Source organism: Sinocyclocheilus grahami, unplaced genomic scaffold (assembly GCF_001515645.1).
Source record: "Sinocyclocheilus grahami isolate Dianchi unplaced genomic scaffold, SAMN03320097.WGS_v1.1 scaffold630.1, whole genome shotgun sequence".
Taxonomy (NCBI): domain Eukaryota; kingdom Metazoa; phylum Chordata; class Actinopteri; order Cypriniformes; family Cyprinidae; genus Sinocyclocheilus; species Sinocyclocheilus grahami.
This window is the reverse complement of record NW_015505809.1, coordinates 488,105-507,082: the sequence shown is the minus strand read 5'-3', so window position 1 is coordinate 507,082 and position 18,978 is coordinate 488,105. Positions and strand designations below refer to the sequence as shown.

General features: G+C 39.7%; 1 protein-coding gene across 1 annotated transcript in view; it reads left to right on the top strand.

The window, feature by feature from the left end:
- flt4 (fms related receptor tyrosine kinase 4) overlaps window positions 1-18,978 on the top strand; it is a gene marked incomplete at its 5' end in the record, with an annotated part of 50,226 nt that overhangs the window by 3,271 nt on the left and 27,977 nt on the right. Inside the window, 8 exons of the mRNA XM_016241644.1 lie at window positions 6,159-6,286; window positions 9,413-9,587; window positions 11,469-11,611; window positions 12,505-12,676; window positions 13,295-13,412; window positions 13,763-13,938; window positions 14,627-14,792; window positions 18,223-18,349. Coding sequence (XP_016097130.1) covers window positions 6,159-6,286; window positions 9,413-9,587; window positions 11,469-11,611; window positions 12,505-12,676; window positions 13,295-13,412; window positions 13,763-13,938; window positions 14,627-14,792; window positions 18,223-18,349 — 1,205 coding nt within the window. The remainder of the gene's footprint in view (window positions 1-6,158; window positions 6,287-9,412; window positions 9,588-11,468; window positions 11,612-12,504; window positions 12,677-13,294; window positions 13,413-13,762; window positions 13,939-14,626; window positions 14,793-18,222; window positions 18,350-18,978) is intronic.

The window sequence follows — 18,978 nt, the reverse complement described above, 5'->3', positions numbered from 1 at the left end:
ATATATATATATATATATATATAGCTCAATCTTTAAAATAATGTAAGTTAAATAAGTAATACCAGTAGGAAGTTATGAAGACTCAAATGGTGCTTAAATGTTGTTGTTAGAATGAGCCTGCAGTTAATGTTAAAGTTAATGTTAATGTTAATGTTAAAGACAAATGCACTGTGGTTCCTCCCTGTTCTTTAGCTTATTGTGTAAATTAACCTCAATTTAGTTAAATATCAGTGTCTGTTCCCTTTTGTGGCATTTTCCTGAGGCAAACCAAATCACAAATCCCATTTTTATTTGACTCCCTTCAAAGAATGCTTGGCCAGGCTATCTTTGTCTAAAGTTTCTGTTTTCTTTGGGTGACAGACAAAGACATCATACACATCTAATTCAAAACATCAGCCCTCTTCAGAAGATCAGAGAAGATTATACATGAACACGCTTAGAAGTTAGAACATGTTTGGTTTACCCTAAAACAGCCTGGGATTAGGAAAGAGTTTTTATACAGAATAAACTAAAGATAAGAATGCAATAAAGAAATTTACACAATGCCAAATCTGCTAATATCACCACTACGGAGAAAGTACATTCACTGTTACCCTGCCACTGTCCACCTTATCATATAAGGAAGAATATTTATTTTGAGTTTGATAGCTTGAGCACTGTATTACCTCAGTAATGTGGATACAAGTTTAGCTACAGTTTCATGTACTTGTTAATATTGCATTAGGATGTCAAGCCTGGATTCATAAATAAATTGACCTTTTCAGCAAAAATCTTTTATTCAACACTCAGTCATGTCACTTGTACATTTATCTGGGAAAGGGTTTTTGAAACCAGGCCTACAAACTTTATGAAACTGCCCATATTTTTAATCTAAATACTTAAGTGGACAACACTGAAGCCTGAAAAGAATCATTCAGCCACAATGGCAGGTTATGGTGATCAAAAGAACAAAAACAGGACATAGAAGTAGTCCCTACAATCCAGCGAAGTTCACATTTATCCTGTGTTCACATGCCAAAATAGTCTGCCGACACACCTGGACTATCTTGAAGAGCGTGGTGATTGCTTTGTTTTGGATTAGTTGGGCATCAATGCCAAACTAGCATTTGTCACGGTGCACACACACGAGGAACACGGGAACGAAGGAGCGAGGAGACACGGAGTGAAGTCACTCCAAAAAAGGGGAAGTTGTGGCCTAATGGTTAGAGAGTCGGACTCATAACCCAAAGGTTGTGGGTTCGAATCTTGTACAGGCAGGGATTGTAGGTGGGGTGAGTGAATGTACAGCAATCTCTTCCACCTTCAATACTTGAGCAAGGCACCGAACCCCAGACTGCTCCCCGGGCGCCGCAGAAAAAAATGGCTGCCCACTGCTCCGGGTGTGTGTGTCTGTGTGTGTGTGTGTGTGTGTGTGTGTGTGCGTGTGTGTGCGTGCACTTTGGATGGGATAAATGCAGAGCACTAATTCCGAGTATGGGTCACCATACTTGGCCACATGTCACTTCACTTTCACATTCACTTTCACTTTCAAAAGGGTTTGTTAAACAAAGGCTGGGGATCACAGGACTCGACACATCAGGATGACGTTAAAGGACAAGAACTAGAACACACATTAAATACACAGGAACTGATGAGGGGAAGACAAGGGACACCTGGAACTAATAAGACAATCAACATAGGAAACACCTGGGAGCAATGAGTTCAAAACACGAGACAGAGAAACTAGAAGACGGAGCACATAGGGAGCAAAGGCACACACAAAACCTGGCCCAGAGCCTGACATTACTCCCCCCTCCCAGAAGGCGTGTCCTCATGCCACCAAAACATCTATTGGGGAGGGGGGGGTGAGCGCTCTGGAGACTTCTAGGAGTAGGGTTACCAGACGGGAGGCCTCCAGAGCAGGGCACCATGGTGGAGCCAAGGCGGAAGAGGGACCACAGGAGGACATGGCGGAGAAGGGAACACAGGAGGCCATGGCAGGGTAGGGAACACAGGAGGCCATGGTGGTGCAGGCAGTTCAGGAGGTCATGGCGGAGCAGCCTCCGAGGCCGCGGCCTTAGCCCCCGCCTCGGCCTCTACTACCCCCCCAAAAAAAATACATGGGGACGTTTACAGGTTCCGAGGCCCTCTGTGGACCAGGACCGGGGACTGGAACCCTCCCTGGGCTTAACCGGGGATCGGGAGCCCTGCCTGGGCAGAACTGGGGATCGGGAGCCCTTCCTGGGCTTAACTCGGGATCAGGAGCCTTCCGTGGGCTATTCTCTGGATCAGGAGCCCTCCGTGGGCTATACTCTGGATCAGGAGCCCTTCCTGGGCTGAACTGGGGATCAGGAGCCCTTCCTGGGCTGAACTCGGGATCAGGAGCCCTCCGTGGGCTATATGCGGGAACAAGACTGACACTGGAACGAACTCTGGGGCCACAGCCGACACCCTTCTCCTCACCCCTAGCATCCTCTTCTGGATCGGGGAGAACAGGTGTGGTCTGGGTCCACACTGGAGCGAACTCTGGGGCCTGGGCCAACACTGGAGCGAGCTCTGGTGCTCAAGCCGACACCCTTATCCTTACCCCTAATCTCCTCTTCTGGATCGGGGGGAAAAGGCGTGTTCTGGGCCAACACGGGAGCGAGCTCTGGGGTTGAAGCTGACACCCCTCTTCCTCACCCCTAGTCTCCTCTTCTGGACCGGGGGGAAAAGGCGTGGTCAGCAAACTGCAGTGTTGAAGTCTGCCTTGCCACATTAATGTCCAGTGGGCTTGCCATATGCGTGGCCAGCGGGCTGGAGATAGCCCCGGCTGACAGGCCTCCCATCGGCCTGGTCAGCGGGCTGGAGATAGCCCCGGCTGGCAGGCTTGACATAGGAACCGCCGGCGGGCTTGCCACATTAATATCCCGTGGGCTTGCCATATGCGTGGCCAGTGGGCTGGAGATAGCCCCGGCTGACAGGCCTGCCATCGGCCTGGTCAGCGGGCTGGAGATAGCCCTGGCTGGTGGGCTTGACATAGCTATGGGGTGGTTCTGAGCGTCTGGCGGGCTTGTCTTTGGCGAGGCCAGCGGGCTCGAGAAAGCCCCGGCTGGCGCTTGACAACGGCGCGGCCGGCACGCTTCACAGAACGGCAGTCTTCATACCGCGGAGACAAAAAGGGGAGAAAAGGAAAACCAAAAGACTGTTCAAAAAACGAAAACATAACAAGGGTGAAGGAGCGCTGCTTACTGTTTTGGTCAGTCATTTTGTCACGGTGCACACACACGAGGAACACGGGAACGAAGGAGTGAGGAGACACGGAGTAAAGTCACTCAAAATGGTTTATTAAACAAAGGCTGGGGATCACAGGACACGACACATCAGGATGACAGAATGACGTTTAACGACTGACAAAGGACAAGAACTAGAACACACTTTAAATACACAGGAACTGATGAGGGGAAGACAAGGGACACCTGGAACTAATAAGACAATCAACATAGGAAACAACTGGGAACAATGAATTCAAAACACGAGACAGAGAAACTGGAAGACGGAGCACATAGGGAGCAAAGGCACATACAAAACCTGGCCCAGAGCCTGACAGCATTGGTTCTCCTATAATAATCATTGAAGAGGAACTTAAATATTTGACTGTGCATCTCACAAGACTAGTGTATGGCTTCAGAAGACTTAAGACCAGATTTACTAACAGCTTGCGCCAGCATAAAAACCCCCTTTGGCGTTAAAAAACTACTGTCAGGATTTACTAAAGACGCATAGTGAAAAATAAGCACTGAAAAGGCGTGGACACATTCATTTTTCCAGCTGACCTTATTGCATATTTTCAATTTTTACTACTGTTTACTATTGTCCTCTTTTTAGAGCTGCTTTACAGAAGAATTGCTTTAACAATCTGTATTGTATAAAGCCCTATACAAATAAAGGTAAATTTACTTGACATATGCATTTGTAGGAGTTTCCCTTTCAGACGCTAAATTTATGGGAGGAGAGGATTTAAATGACTAATGCAACATGATTTACTAAGGTTTGCGCTAGTCACTTTACTGGAATTTGTGCCATTATTTACGGCCCAAAAAAAGCATGTCTTAACTAATTTGCGCCTGTGTTGTTAGTAGATGACACGCACCTTATTATCATCGGCTCTGCTTGTTTGTGCTTCTCTTTGTGGATTGTGATGGTCATTATGTAAATGATTCGGCTGTGTCTGTGTTCTTTATTTCACGTTTTATCAGTAGATCACTCACAGAACTTTCCACTCCCATCGGCGCTTCAATGTAATTGCTCGGTCATGCTAATTTGCGTTTTAGTAAATCTGGCACTTGGACTTTTAGGCCATTTTGGAGCTTGACAGACATTCTAACTTGTTACTTTAAAATCTTACCTTAAAACTAATTCTTTAGGTTTGCTTTTAGTAAATTTTTTTCTTAATGCTTGTATTGTTAAAGTTGTTTTTAATATAAAGCATTTTGAGAAGCTTCTTTTAAAGGCGCTTAATTAAATAAATTTTTTTTATTTTTCTCTACTACAGAAAATAGCAAAAACTTGCAAGTTTGCAATGATGTGTGTTGGTAAATAATGAGAGAATGTATGGTTGAAGTCTTTCTTTAACGATTCATATCTTCGTAAAACAATCCAGCTCTGTATTTGTAACCAATTGGTTTTCGACCAGTTGATCAAAGAGTCATCTGACTCACTCACTCGTGTGAAATGCCGGGTGATTTCTCCTGACAAGATGCCAAAACGGTTTCCACAGATCTTACCAGTGGGTTGATCAGAGCCAGCTGAAATCACAGCTATAAATTAGCAGTGAGTGTAAAGCAGAATGGCAATTGGCTGCATATGGCTTCAGTTAAATGCTTATAGTTCCCGCTGCCTCTCGGATTTATCAGCATTATAGCTACATGTCATGCCCTCCAGTGCCTCCCAGTCTCTTAAAAAATGCTAAAAGCAATTCACCTCCTGAAGATGATTTATGGTGACGCACTGTAACTATGAGGATTTGTATATTTTTCCTATTATGTCTGTGTATGCAGACCACCGCGGGGGAGAAACATAAACCTCAAGATACAAACCTTTTGTTTGGACTCCGAGAGCTTGGAGTGATTGCTTTAAGCCATGTGGGGAAAAATCACACTCTTTAGAATAATGGCGGCTCTAGAGATGCAGGGATCACCAGGTGATGTTCAAATAAGGGCTTAGAAACAGCGCTGTGACCTCCCACTGAAGTGAAAGCTGGAGAGGTTTGTTTTAGCGTCCTACACAAATAGATGCTGACCAAGACAAAAGGCTGCCATTAGGGGGTTTAAGGAACAGTGCTGGAGACTGTTGATAGAGTTTTGTCATAAAAATCTGCACTGTTAGATATTTCAGATGATCCACAGACTAAATCTGGTCAAAACTGTGTATATTCAGGCAAAGAACTTGAGGTGGAATGTTAAGTCTTGGCTTTAAAGAAGTATTATGGGTTAAATACTTAAGCTTTATCAACAATGTCTGTGACAGGCTGTTGATTGGCACAGAAAATCATTTTGAAAAATGTGTGTACAGTCATACATGTACAGTGGAAGTCTAGGAGGCAAGTGTAAAGTGCCACGAACAAATGTTTAATATATGCACAATATTTTGACAGTATGGCCATGATTTGGGATCATTTGGAGTATTACCATCTCCTCTATGCAAGTCTGTGAATGCAAACGCCTCTAGCTTCACGAGCGCAGCTGGTGTCAGACCGCAATTCATAACGTGGTGCAACCTAAACACATGGTTTAATGGCACAAACATTTGAAGGAATCTCTGTCTCCCTCTTGAGTATGGACGTTTATCACCTGAACAGAGACTTATTCCTTGTATTTGCATGCTTGTGTATGTATGACATGTGTTAGAATGTAGACCACCATTGGCCACTGAAATTATGTCGGTAACACATAACCAGAGGCTGATCCACCAACTCAAATATCAAACATTTTTCCTAAATGATTCATGTAAATGTATTAAAAAACAGAAGCTTCACATTTCTGCTTTTAAAATTTGTGGTATCATCCGAAGGGACCTATTAGCAATAAGTTGTACTTCCTGTAATGTTGTTGGGCTTGGTTTAAGGTAACAAAGGGACAGGTTTTACTTAAGAAAAATATAGACAACTGAACTAATGTCGGTTTTCTTCAAACATACAGACCCTCAACATCCATTCATCAAGAGAAATGAGAATGGCATGGAGGCACTCTTCATAACGGATTCTCAAACACACATTGAAGTGCCATGCCTGGTTTCAGATCCTGACCTGAAGGTCACTCTCTTTTTGGTAAGTCCTCCAACACACTTCCAACAGCAGCTCACCTGATCTCTCTGTTTCTGCCAAATAAATTAGGGGACTTATTTGTTTTTGTATTATTTTAGAGATCAAACCCAGGATAATTCGTGTTACTGTATATGCAGCATAAGTGTAACTTTAGCCCTTAGCTGACTCAAGTGACAAAGCTTCTCAAGCTAAAGGAAATGAAAACAGTAATTTAAATAAACATTGATTTTTTCCCCCAGAATTTTAGCAACTTGGTTATTCTCCAGGTAATCATAGTTCACTGGGCAAAGTCTGTAGTGTTGAAATGGGGCAGAAAGCTCTGGGTCCATTTATATTTTGTTGAAATGAACTGCTGTAACTGATTTCAGCCTTGTACTAACTTCCACCAGTTTGTTAGCATTAACCATACACCCTCTCTCCATATCAGCCAGTCCAATGTCAGCAATTCCAGATATGAAAAAATTTATGATAGACAGCACACCTGACTTGTTTGTTTTCTGAGTGGCTAAAAAGTGTTGGCCTAATGCCCCCCAAAAAATGTTGTATAATATTTCAGTATTCCAGAATAATAATAATAATAATTTAGAGAAACTTCAGAATTGTTTTCAGTTTTTTTTCAGACTATGAAGCCATTTATGTTGTGAAAATTAGTTTAAAGTTTCCTTGCAGTGGGATCTAGAAAAATACAATGTTTGCACATTTCATTGAGTTATGTAATGGAGTAAAGGAATGCATTTTCACAAGTTATTTTTCTCCAAACCCAGACAGATTTGTGTGTAATCCTCCGCGTTCATCCCTAAGGACAAGTAGTTAAATATGAAAAAATGTATATAGACTGTTACCGTCTGGTCTCAAACAGTGTGTATAGAAAAGAATCACCCCCCCCCTTTAAAATAATCACATTTTGTTGCTTTGCAGCCTGAAATCAAGACTTATCCAACTGTATTTACTCAGTGCAACTTATAACATCCAAGTGAAAGATATAACACCAACATGTCAGAAAAAATGCAAAAAACAGAATCATTGGGTTGGAAAAAGGATCACCCCCTTGTGTTAGTATTTTGTTGAACCACCTTTAATTACAGCCTTTAGTCTGTTGGGATATGTCTCTACTGACATTGCACATCTACACTTTGCAATATTTGCCCACTTTTCTTTGCAGAACTGCTCAAGTTCAGTTAAACTGCGTCAGTTTTGCTGTTTGCTTTGGGTCATTGTCATGTTGGAAGGTAAACCTTTTTGCCATTGACAACTTTCTGACAGAGGGCAGCAGATTTTCCTCAAGAATTTGATGGTATTTTGCCCCATCCATTTTCCTTCTATCTTATAATTAAATTTTTGTCTCATCTGCCGTCGTGACTGCATGTGGCCTTTCTTGAAGAGTGACTTTTTTCTTGCAACCCTCCCATACAAGCCACATTTGTGGAGAATTTGTGATATTGTTGTCACATGCACACAATGACCACTCTTGGTCATAAATTCCTGCAGCTACTTCAGAGTTGCTGTAGGCCTTTTGGTTGCCTCTCTGATCAGTTTCCTCCGGCTCTTTCATCCATTTTGGAGCGACGTTCTGATCTAGGGAGGGTCTGTGTTTTACTAAATACCTTCCACTTATTAATAATATACTTCACTGTGCTTCTAGGCATTGATAAAGCCTATAGCCTTGGCACCCTTATTGTTTGCTTCAGTTGCACTACCAAGGACTGAAATGCTCCAGGAAAGCTCTTTTCATGCTGAGCTAATCAAAATGACCAAGCTGATCACAGTTGAAAGTCAAATGGCTTTGTGTGCCATTGAGAAGGTGATTAGCTACACCTGATAAAGTTTACAAGTTATTTTTAGGAGGGGGTTATCCTTTTTCCAACTCAGTGATTCTGTTATTTTTTATTATTTTATTATTTTTTTCTGACATGTTGGTGTTATATCTTTCACTTGGATGTTATAAGTTGCGCTGAGTAAATACAGCTGGATAAAACAAATATTGTGTCCGTCTTCATTTTAGGCTGCAATACAACAAAATGTGATTATTTTAAAGGATGTGATTATTTTCTATACCCACTGTATATAAAAGGGTGTCAAGCACCTATGATTTAAAAAAAAAAAATCTAATTGCAGCATAATTTGATAACTATGGAAGCCCGTTTCCGCCACTGAATAAAAAATAAAAGAGATAATTGTGACTTTTTATCTCACAATTCTGACTTTTTTTTCAGAACTGCGTGATATAAACTCGCAATTGCGAGTTAAAAAGTCATAATTGCGAGACATAAAGTCGCATTTCTTAGAAATAAAGTCAGAACTGCTAGATATAAACTCACAATTCTGACTTTTTTCACAGAATTGTGAGATATAAATTCTGAGAACATATCAGTCTTTTTTCCCCCCTCAAAATTGAACTTTAACTCACAATTGCAAGTTTATATCTCACAATTCTGACTTTATAGCTCGCAATTGCGAGTTTATATCTCGCAATTCTGACTTTATAGCTCGCAATTGTGAGTTTATATCACGCAATTCTGTGAAAAAAAGTCAGAATTGTGAGATAAAAAGTCGCCATTACCTTTTTTTAAATTTATTTTTAATTCAGTGGCGGAAACGGGCTTCCGTAGATAACCATGATAGCCATCATAACCATGAATTTTATTGCATGGAAAAAAGCAGCTTTAACATTTCGTTCAATAGGGAGTTTTGAGTGGCCTTGGGGTGGAAAGACAACAGAATTTTCAATTTAAAGGGGACATCGGATAAAATTTTCAATTTTTTTTTTTTTTAGTTTAGCTAGGTTTCTAGCATGTCTGCCAGCTCATAAAATCTGAAAAGAAAACATGTAGCCAGTTTGTTATGCGCTGTCTGAGTCTGAAACTGTGCCATATACAGTGTCCTGTTTCAATTTGCAGCTGGTATTAGGTAGATAGCTAGCAATTTGAATAACACCACCTCCAGGCCATATGCGGAGTCCCAGGCAGCAAGAGATGGGTGGGATGAGCAGTAACTCATTATCATTTAAAGAGACGTTGCACGACAATTGAGGAATTTTAACCAAAGTATGTTACAGACATTTCATGAAGACCCTAAAGAACTTCAAACTTTCAAATGATGTGTGAATTGAATGTATTGTTGTTCATACAGTTAGAGCATGCTCCATTGCTTCTAGAAGGCAATGAGATCACCTGGAATAATAAAAGGGGCTGGTCGGTTCCCAGACACATCTTTGAGAACAGTTCCATCCTCTTCGGCTTCTTCTGCTCCACCTTAGTCCACAACAACGAGCACAGATCATCTATATATATTCTGCAGGCCATAGGTAAGTATTCATTTGAATAGCTGCCCTTCATATCATAACTGTCTAGCATTACGTTAGCATGAAATCTTTAGATTTTTTTGACACACATTCCTGTTCTTGAGAATCTTTCTTCAAAAAGCAATAACTTGCCTGAGGACTGTGCAGGCTATTGGTTAATGCTACCCGGTAGACACATACTGTACTGTTTTAGGCGTTAATGCATTCTTTCTAAAATCTTGGCTTTTTAACACAGTGATTTAATAGTTAACATTATTAATGGTTATGGCTATAATAGCAAATAAAATATCAAGATGTTATTGAATAAGTTGAATTCTCTGTTTTGCAAAATACATTGAAAAAAATGGGTGATATTGCCAAGAGGGATCATTTATATTTTAGATTTAAACCATTTGGCAGACACTTATGTGCAGAACGACATGAACAACAAACATCCATCTATCAAACAATCAGTGTCAACAATCACATTCCAGTTTCCATCTTTTGATTTAAAGGTTGTGGTTAGGGGTGGGAACAGCTTTCTCAACCAGCCCTGCCCATTGCAGTAGGTTTACGGCTGATTGGTTAATAGGAATGTTGTTTCAGAACCAACAAAGTTTGTTGATCTAGAAACATGTTTTCCTTGGTTAAATGTCATGTAGGTTATTGTGTTAGTCGCTAAATTGATTGAAGTATAATTTGATGATTTAATGAGTAAAATTATCTATGATGTAGACTTTACATTTCATATCATACTGAAAGCAAGATTTGTCCAGATAGTAGATTTTCTTTCCATATGCTGGTTCTGGAGTTGGCGGTGATCTTCTCCCATCCTGTTGAGGGACCTCTCAGAAATACTTTATCATTGCACTGCTAAATGAGGTCATCATCCTTCTTTTTTAATCTAAAGTGAGGGTCATACAAAACATTCGCCAAGATCAATAGCCTTTTTACTCAAGAGGGGAAAATGAAAACTTTGCTTCACTTACGTGGTGCTGTAGAGCCAGCAGAGCGTTACCGTCCATACCAGCTGACCTCCTGAATAAATATTGCATTAGCATATCTAATAAAATTCACCCAATGGCTTTGTTTGCTTCACTTGCTTTATTTGGGCCTGTTTAAACTTACAAATTACCAACAACTCACAAAGTCATAGTTGGGTTTATTTAGATTAATGAAGTTATTGCTACTTACACTGATCACACACACACACACACACACACACACACACACACACACACACACACACACACACACACACACACACACACACACACACAGAAAGGGCCACAGTAAAGAAGACCTTTCATTGAAACACGTCATTCAATGCCAGATCCTGTAATTTTACAATATTTTAACATTTGCTGAGAAAGTGTGATTAGTAGTGGTGTTTACTAAGGAAGACACTAGTAAACGCAATACATAACTCGTTCCGCATTGTTTGTGGTTCTTACCTCAAATAATGTGGGTCAAATTATTATTTTAAATAGTAAGACTGGCATTTTCACATAGAAGATTATAAAACTGCCACAAAAAACATCAGCTACACTTTATTTCACAGTGTTCTGGTTACTACAGTAATAACAGTAAAGTACAATGCACAATGCATAACCCTAACCCTATAAGTACATGCTGTTAATTAATATTACTCAGTATTTATTTGTGTAATTACACTTCAACAAGGATACAATAAAATATAGTCTAACCCAAAAATCTCACTTAAGCGGTACTGTATATCGGTACATTAAAAACCGGCCAGTGCATCTAGCAACCACATAGCAGCGCCCTGGCGACCACCCACAACACACTAGTATCATTGTAGAGACTGCAATGCTACACATACTACATCCATGGATCCAAGAACTTGAAAAGTGCTGACAAGTCCATGTTTGCAACACCCAACAGGACTGAAGTTTTACAAGCTCAAGCTGTTTCCTGAGGACTCGCCCGTGGAGCTCATGCAGGGGGAGGGTCTGGAGCTCAACTGCATAGCGCTGGTCGAGTTCAAAACTGGTGTGGAATTCCAATGGGACTACCCAGGCCAGAAGGTGATTACCAGGCCACACTGCATATTACAGTTATCAGTATAATCAACTTTTTCTGATTGAACTACGAGAAAGAACATGACCTGTCCAATTCAGAATAAATGACCTTTATCTAATTAATTTGTGATGGTATTGGGCTGTGATCAAAAATGCATCGGCTTTGCTGTGATTGCGTTCTATAGTAATTCTATCTGCGTTCTATCTGCTAATATAAGCAAACTTTCATATTCATTATTCTCCCACACTCATGTGTTTATCTGCTCATCTATCCAGTTATTATTTTCACTCTCAGTCTCAGTAGTCCAGGATTTCATTTCTGCATCAGCCTTAGTTAGTTTCCTGCATCTCTTGTGTACTGGAGTCATGCAATTCATGTTCAGGTCACATTTTGCCTAAAAAAGTATATTTTGCATAAAGAAAATAAAGCCTATTTTTATTTCTGGTTTTATTTTTTTATTATTTTTTTAATCTTTTTTTATTTATGTATGTATGTATTTGTTTGTTTGTTTATTTTTTTGTATTGTGTATAAGTACTTCTTTAGAATTGTCTATATAATGCATTAAAAATAAAATGTTAAGTCGGCACAAATATTGGCACAATGCAAAAAACTTTAAATGTTAGAAAAAATGGGCTCCAATTTCTTGTATTTTATATATTCATATCTTATATTACATATATTTATAATATATTTCTTATATTTTGCGTAGACCTCACTGTGCCAGTATAACTCACAATGATCTGTGACTGTGGTATAGTCGTTCTAGTGACCTTTCAAAATGAGGGAAAGGCTAGTTATGTGGTATTTTAATTGGTGGCGTTTCAAATACCAGGTGTACACAATAAGTACACAAAAGGCAGACCACTAATCAGATATTTTTTGGCATTGTGCGGACAGGAGAACAGGCTGGCGAGTTTTCAATTTGTGCGTAACACCCTGGACAAAGCCACGGAAGCCTCTAGTACCCTCACAATCCGAAACGTTCACGTGGATGATAGCGGTTACTACACCTGCTCTGCCAGTAGTGTGGAGGTGAAACGAGAGCTTACTACTGTAGTCTTAGTTCACGGTAGGTAACAAAATAACTACTCCTGTACTACTATAAATTGAAATATTATAATATATAGTTCAATCAAGACAACTCTCTGAACATTTTAGCATGGTGATGGATATGACAATGTTAATGTATTTGGTCTTGGCGAAATAGATCTACTACGCTGCTGCTGCTGCTGAATTGTTGCTGCTGTTGGTTATTGCTGTAGTTGTAGATTATTGCTGCTGCTGCAAGCAAGTACGGGAACTTGCTACTGCCAATGCATACGGTGATACGGTGGCATGAGTATTTAAGACATACTGCTGCTGCACAAATAGCATATAAAATAACCCCGTAGCAGATCTATACAGGTGGAGCTGGGGAAGGTGGAGGGTTTCAGAGAACTCTGAAAGCACGCTGCAGGAATCTCAAGTGAATGCTAGCCAGCCATATAAATGCAAGGCAGTAAGCTCATTGGCTGCATATGCAGCATGAACCAATCAGCTTGTGCCAAGTCGTTTAACTCTGAATATCATCAGTTATGTTAACACCCCGTCAGAATGCACCATCTAGAGTTTCATGACTGAATTATAAATTTAAACACAAACCGTAAATTACTGCTAATGGAACAGCTCTTCTTCCATAATTCCACAGAGAAACCTTTCATCAGATTGGACTTCAGGAATGGATCAGTTATAGAGGCAAAAGAAGGACAAAAATCTGTCTGGCTGCCTGTGAAAGTGTCAGCGTACCCCTTACCAGAAACACAATGGTAAAAAAGTCAAGCTACATGTCCAACATACATGAGCAACTTGTGAACCCTGTGTTTGCCATATAATCTGAATGTATTTTTTATATCATGTAATCGGTCATCAAATTACATCACCTTGCTCCACTTCTGAAACAGCTTTGGCTGACCACCAGGCCCTCAAATAAAGACGTTTTACCATCCAATAAATCCTTAAAGGATAAAATCAAGTGCCATCCTATATTTTTCTTATTGATGAACGTCACATTATGGAAACAAAATGTCATGGACACGTTTCATCTTTAAAAATAGTCATGAATGTGCATATACTTATCCAAACACTATAATGTTGTAAATCATCTATATGTGTGCAGGTATAAGAATGGCAAACTGGTCACCAGACGGCCAGAGTTCAGCCGGTTTAGGGTCCAGCAGCATGCTTTGGAGATCAGGGAGGTGTGTAAGCAGGATGCTGGAGAATACACTCTGGTCCTGAAAAACACACGTGCAGCTCTGGAGAAAAGACTAAACTTTGCTCTCATAGTCAATGGTAACTCTTTCAATGATGCTTATATGAAATATCTGCAGTTTTGTATTAGGTTGATCCATTATCAAATAGAAATCAGGGTTGCTGTACCTTGGTGGTTAAAAATCTAAGCTGCAAACTGAAAGATTATAGGTGTAGTATAATGATGATTCATCAAGTGAATGAAGATGAAAAATAACGCATGAAAAACCTTCTTGGATATGCATTTTTCTTTTCCTGCACTAGCATAAGGATGGTAGGTGAAAGCTAAAAAGCATGGACTAAAATTTTAAGACATCATGGCTGTGGTCGCTTTATAGATACACTACCGGTCAAAGGTTTGGAATCATTAACATGATTCCACAGGTTTTAGAAAGAAAGTCTCGTTGATACAAAATACAGTAAAAATGGTGATAATGCAAATTAATATAGCAATTTAAAAGAACTGTTTAGTTCTGATAGTTAGTAGTTCATGTTAGCTCAGGTACATTACATAATAGTAACAATTACAGATTTTAATAATGTATTAGTAAATTAAAAGCATATAGTAAATGTTGAAATTAATGTGAACTATGATTAATAACTGCTTAATTAGTAAGTTTTTATTGCTGGTTCATGTTAAATAATTTAATTCACTAATGTTGACAAATGGAAACTCATTCTAAAGTCTTATAGTGATATTTGTCTTACATTTCTTGATTTGCATGGTTAGTTCCTCCTCAGATCCATGAGAAGGAGGCAGCAACACCTACTAACCCCTACAAGAGGAGCAGTCGACAGATGCTCACCTGCACCGCCACCGGGACCCCTCCAGCCACCATCACCTGGCAGTGGAGGCCGTGGAGCCCCTGCGGTCTCAACAGCACAAGCAGAACCCTGTAAGAAACCACTGGATCGACACGCCACATCTGACACGTTTTCTGAATCATGCTAAAAATCTCTGCCTGTCAAGAATTCATGTCATAGGGCTGAGAATGTACATTTGTATTTATACTTTTAGCAGGTGCTTTCATCCAAAGTGACTGTTGAGAGGTTAAGAGGTGCTCCAAACATCTCAGGTCTCAGGATGTTGCCACTCTGAAGGGATTGCGCTCCCAGTGTCAACACTGGATCAATGGGAGTATAAGTTGATCTGGCGAAGCTGTCGAAATCACTATCGAATGTTGAACGCCAGCGCTTGCGGTTCACGTTGAGTTCAGAGTGGATAGTTTTTGTCCCTTTTGGCGATGTGCCCACAGTCTCTTACTGGTCGGAGACGCTCTTTCCCGTGTTTTCAGAAGCCTTGTTTATTTTTTCTGCAGTAAAGGCTGAGCGGGCGGCGCGGTGGCAGCTTTTCTTCCTTGTTGACTGGAGATAAGGCAGCTGGGGAAGGTGGGGAGGTTAGGAGGGCGTTAGGGATATTTATAGTATTTGGCTTGCAGAGAGCACAGTGTGAAGGACAGAGGCCTGTGGTCTAAACAACAGGAAGCACAGAGACAGAGGCATTTAAGCATCCTCTGGCCCTGAAAGAGGACGCCTTGGATCTTCTCTGTGGTTTGAGTCGCTTCTAGAGTCTGGGTCGGAGGGATTGCGCTACGGGCAGCAGCTGAATCATTCAGACAGGTCCAGAGAGAGCTGGAGGCGAACCGCAATTCCCATCTCACAGCTGAGGCCTAGAGTCCTTGATCACACTCAGACCAGCACTCAGAGTGCATTATATATTTATCAGCAGTTATTATTTCGCGATATCAGGCTGTGAGTTACACTCTAAGGGTGTAGATATTAGCACTGTTCCAACAAGTGAGCCACCTACCTAGACAGTTACATGCATTATATGGGTAATTCACCGCTGCCATGCTGGGGTTTTAATACAAGTTGGCTATGCAATATATGCCGAAGGCAGTTTTTTAAAATCAGTGCTTCATGACTCGTGCTGACTTTGCGTGAGTGGAAAGTTATCATGCTTGGTGCTAAAGGGTAGGTTCAGGAATTTATGTTTAAATAACCATTCTAATTCTATGAGAACAGCAGTCCACACCACAACTATAACCTTAATGACACAGAGGAACAGTGTTGGGGAAAATTACTTTTAAAAGTAATGCATTACAATATTGTGTTACTCCATAAAAAAGTTACTAATTACGTTACTTAGTTACGTTTTATGGAAAGTAATGCGTTAAGTTACTTTTTAAAAATTGGACAGGGGTTGCTTGTTTGTTTTTAAAATAAAAAAGTTATATTTTTGGCAAATATAAAAGCCTTTTCACACCAAAAGTGAAATGAATCAGCCTCAGGCTGAAGGGAAAGTAAAGTTACGTCCGTACAGTAGAATGCAGAACACACATTTCAACACACTTCAGCAATAAAAAAAGACACACAAATGTTCGTCTAGAGTAATTTTTGCTTATTAGTACGGTTGAACTGGATCATAGAAGGTCAGAAGCAAAGACATTGGTTAATAGAGTGGGATTAAATACATAAAGGATATTTGTGTTGTTTAACATTTAATTATTGCTGGTTTGCATCATAGTCTGAGTTGCATTATTTTATTCATTTTGAGGAATACTGAATCTGTATTATCTGTATCTGAATATGTTTTTTTTGTGAGTGAGATGAATTAATTCATATTTATTTTAGCACTACAGTAACATCTTCTGATTTCTCTCAACATGGGGACAGGAGAGCTGTCAATCAATAAATTTGAAAAAAAAGTAACTTGTGTTACTTATTTGAAAAAGTAACTCAGATATTCTCTTGTAAGTTAAAAAGTAATGCGTCACTTTAATAGTTACTTGAAAAAAGTAATCTGATTACACAACAGTGGAGGAACGATATCACCGGAATCACTTGCAGAATGATTTTCAAACATTGACAGCCAGTCTGAATCTACTCTTTTAAGAGCTTGAACATTTAAGGCAGAAGATGATAAAACTACAGTGCGCACTTAAAATGAACAGAAATGTATCATCTGTTGGCATGAACATAATAATATATATTTCATCAATAATATAGTTAGCAATGTACGTATCTTTAATGAAAAATACGGTCACACTTTATTTTAAGATCAAATTCTCACTATTAACAAACCATTAACTGACTTTTGCCTCAAACTCCTAATTTGCTGGTTATTAATAGTTAGTAAGGTAATAATTAAGTTTAGGTATTGGGATGTAGAATATGATCATGCAGAATATGTGCTTTATAAGTACTAATAAACAGCCAATATCTTAATAATAAGCATGCTAATAAGCAACTCATTCATAGTGAGAATTGGACTTATACTAAAGTGTTACCAAAAATACAATCCCATAATGCATTGCTACAAGCTGAATGAATAAAATCATAGAGGATTGTGAAGAGGTCAGGAGATATTATAAATATGCTGTTTTTTAAGATACATTTTTAAGACAGCACTGTGAGAGAAGACAATCCCAGAATGCACTGCAACAAGCTTAGTAAAAAAAACTTATCCAAGATAGGAAGACAAGTCAAAAGGTGTTTTTTGTTGTTGTAATATTGTAAACAGGCCATACATTTATTTTATTAAATTCCAATATGTTTGACTAAGTTCAGTGCCGTGCATTCTGGAATTGCCTTCTTTTCAAAGGAGCACACACAAATTGGGTGAAACTAATCATTTTTAATTAGATTAAACTCTTTATATACATTTTTCTTCTATCTACTATATCTACTGTACATTATTATATTTATGACATCTCTTGCCAATTTGAAAGATTCTTCTTTTTTTTTTTCAACTGAGCTTACTGCAGCGTGTTGTAGGATTGCCTTGTTTGTATAGGACAGATAAAATGCTACCTTATATCGTGTGTACAGCTGAAGAGGGAGGGAAGGTTGGGGTGATTCAAAGAGCCCATGTCAGATTGGGGGCCCCCTGGAATGTGATTTGATTCAATACCATTTTCAACCAAGCCTTGTGTCAGGATGGGCTGTATTATGCCTTAAAATGCTTTCTAAGTAGACAGCTTACTAGGTTTTGCAACATACCCATTGTGTTAATTCTTTTAAATGAATCAAAGGCTCATGCTCATGTGTGGCCTTCATTTGGCCACTCATTCCTTGCTTAGCTCTCATCACACACAGGAAGGCAGATGCATCTTAAAGCTCTTCCTGGTGTGGGAACTGTCAATGTGCGCATCCTGCATCTGATATTCCCGCTCTCCTCTCCCTCTTTCTCTGTCCCACAAACAATTTAGGGAATAATATTCTTATAGTTTATAAATGCAATGAGACTGATGTTTTGTCCACAGACGTTTTGTCCATGTCTGTCCTACTCCTATGGTATTCATAGTTGTGTTTTCATTTTCACAGGGGTCGAAGGGGTCAACGAGACAAGATTCCCATCTGTCAAAACTGGATAGGTTTGGATCCTGAACACGCTGTCAATCCTATCGAGAGTGTTGAAACGTTGACTGAGATGGTGGACGGGAAAGAAAAGGTTCACTTCCTGTCTGAATAATTCTTATTTCCTGAAAATTTCCCATAAATGTCTGAACCAAATTTATGTGCCCGCAACCTGAACCCTGAGTGTTTTATGTGACACCAGATATCCGAAACTTGACATCTAGGTTGAGGGAGGTGGTGGGGGCGAATGCGTTACAATTTCCACTTTCGAAATATTTAAATCCATCTTCCAGTTCTTGCTTCCTGGATGGAGAGGGAATAAACACACATTAACACAGCACTCTCTTCCTGTTTTCTGTCACACCTGTGAGGTCATTTCCTGTGTGTGACCCTGGGAATAGGAGTGGCAGGGGAAAGAGAGACTAATACAGTATACAGCTTAAAGGGATAGTTCACCAAAAAGTAAAAATCACAATTTATTTACTCTTGCTGTATTTCATTCTGAACCTCTTTCTTCTATTGAGCACAAAAAGGGATTAAATCTCACTGACTTGTTTTTCTAAACATCTTCTTTTGTGTTCCACAAATGTCTCATTTCTATACAGAATATCTGTACAGGTTTGAAACAACAACACAAGTAAATAATGAACAGATTTCATTTTTGGGTGAACTATCTCTTTAACAATGTTTTTTTTTTTTTTTTTTTTTTTTCCTTTGTCCCAA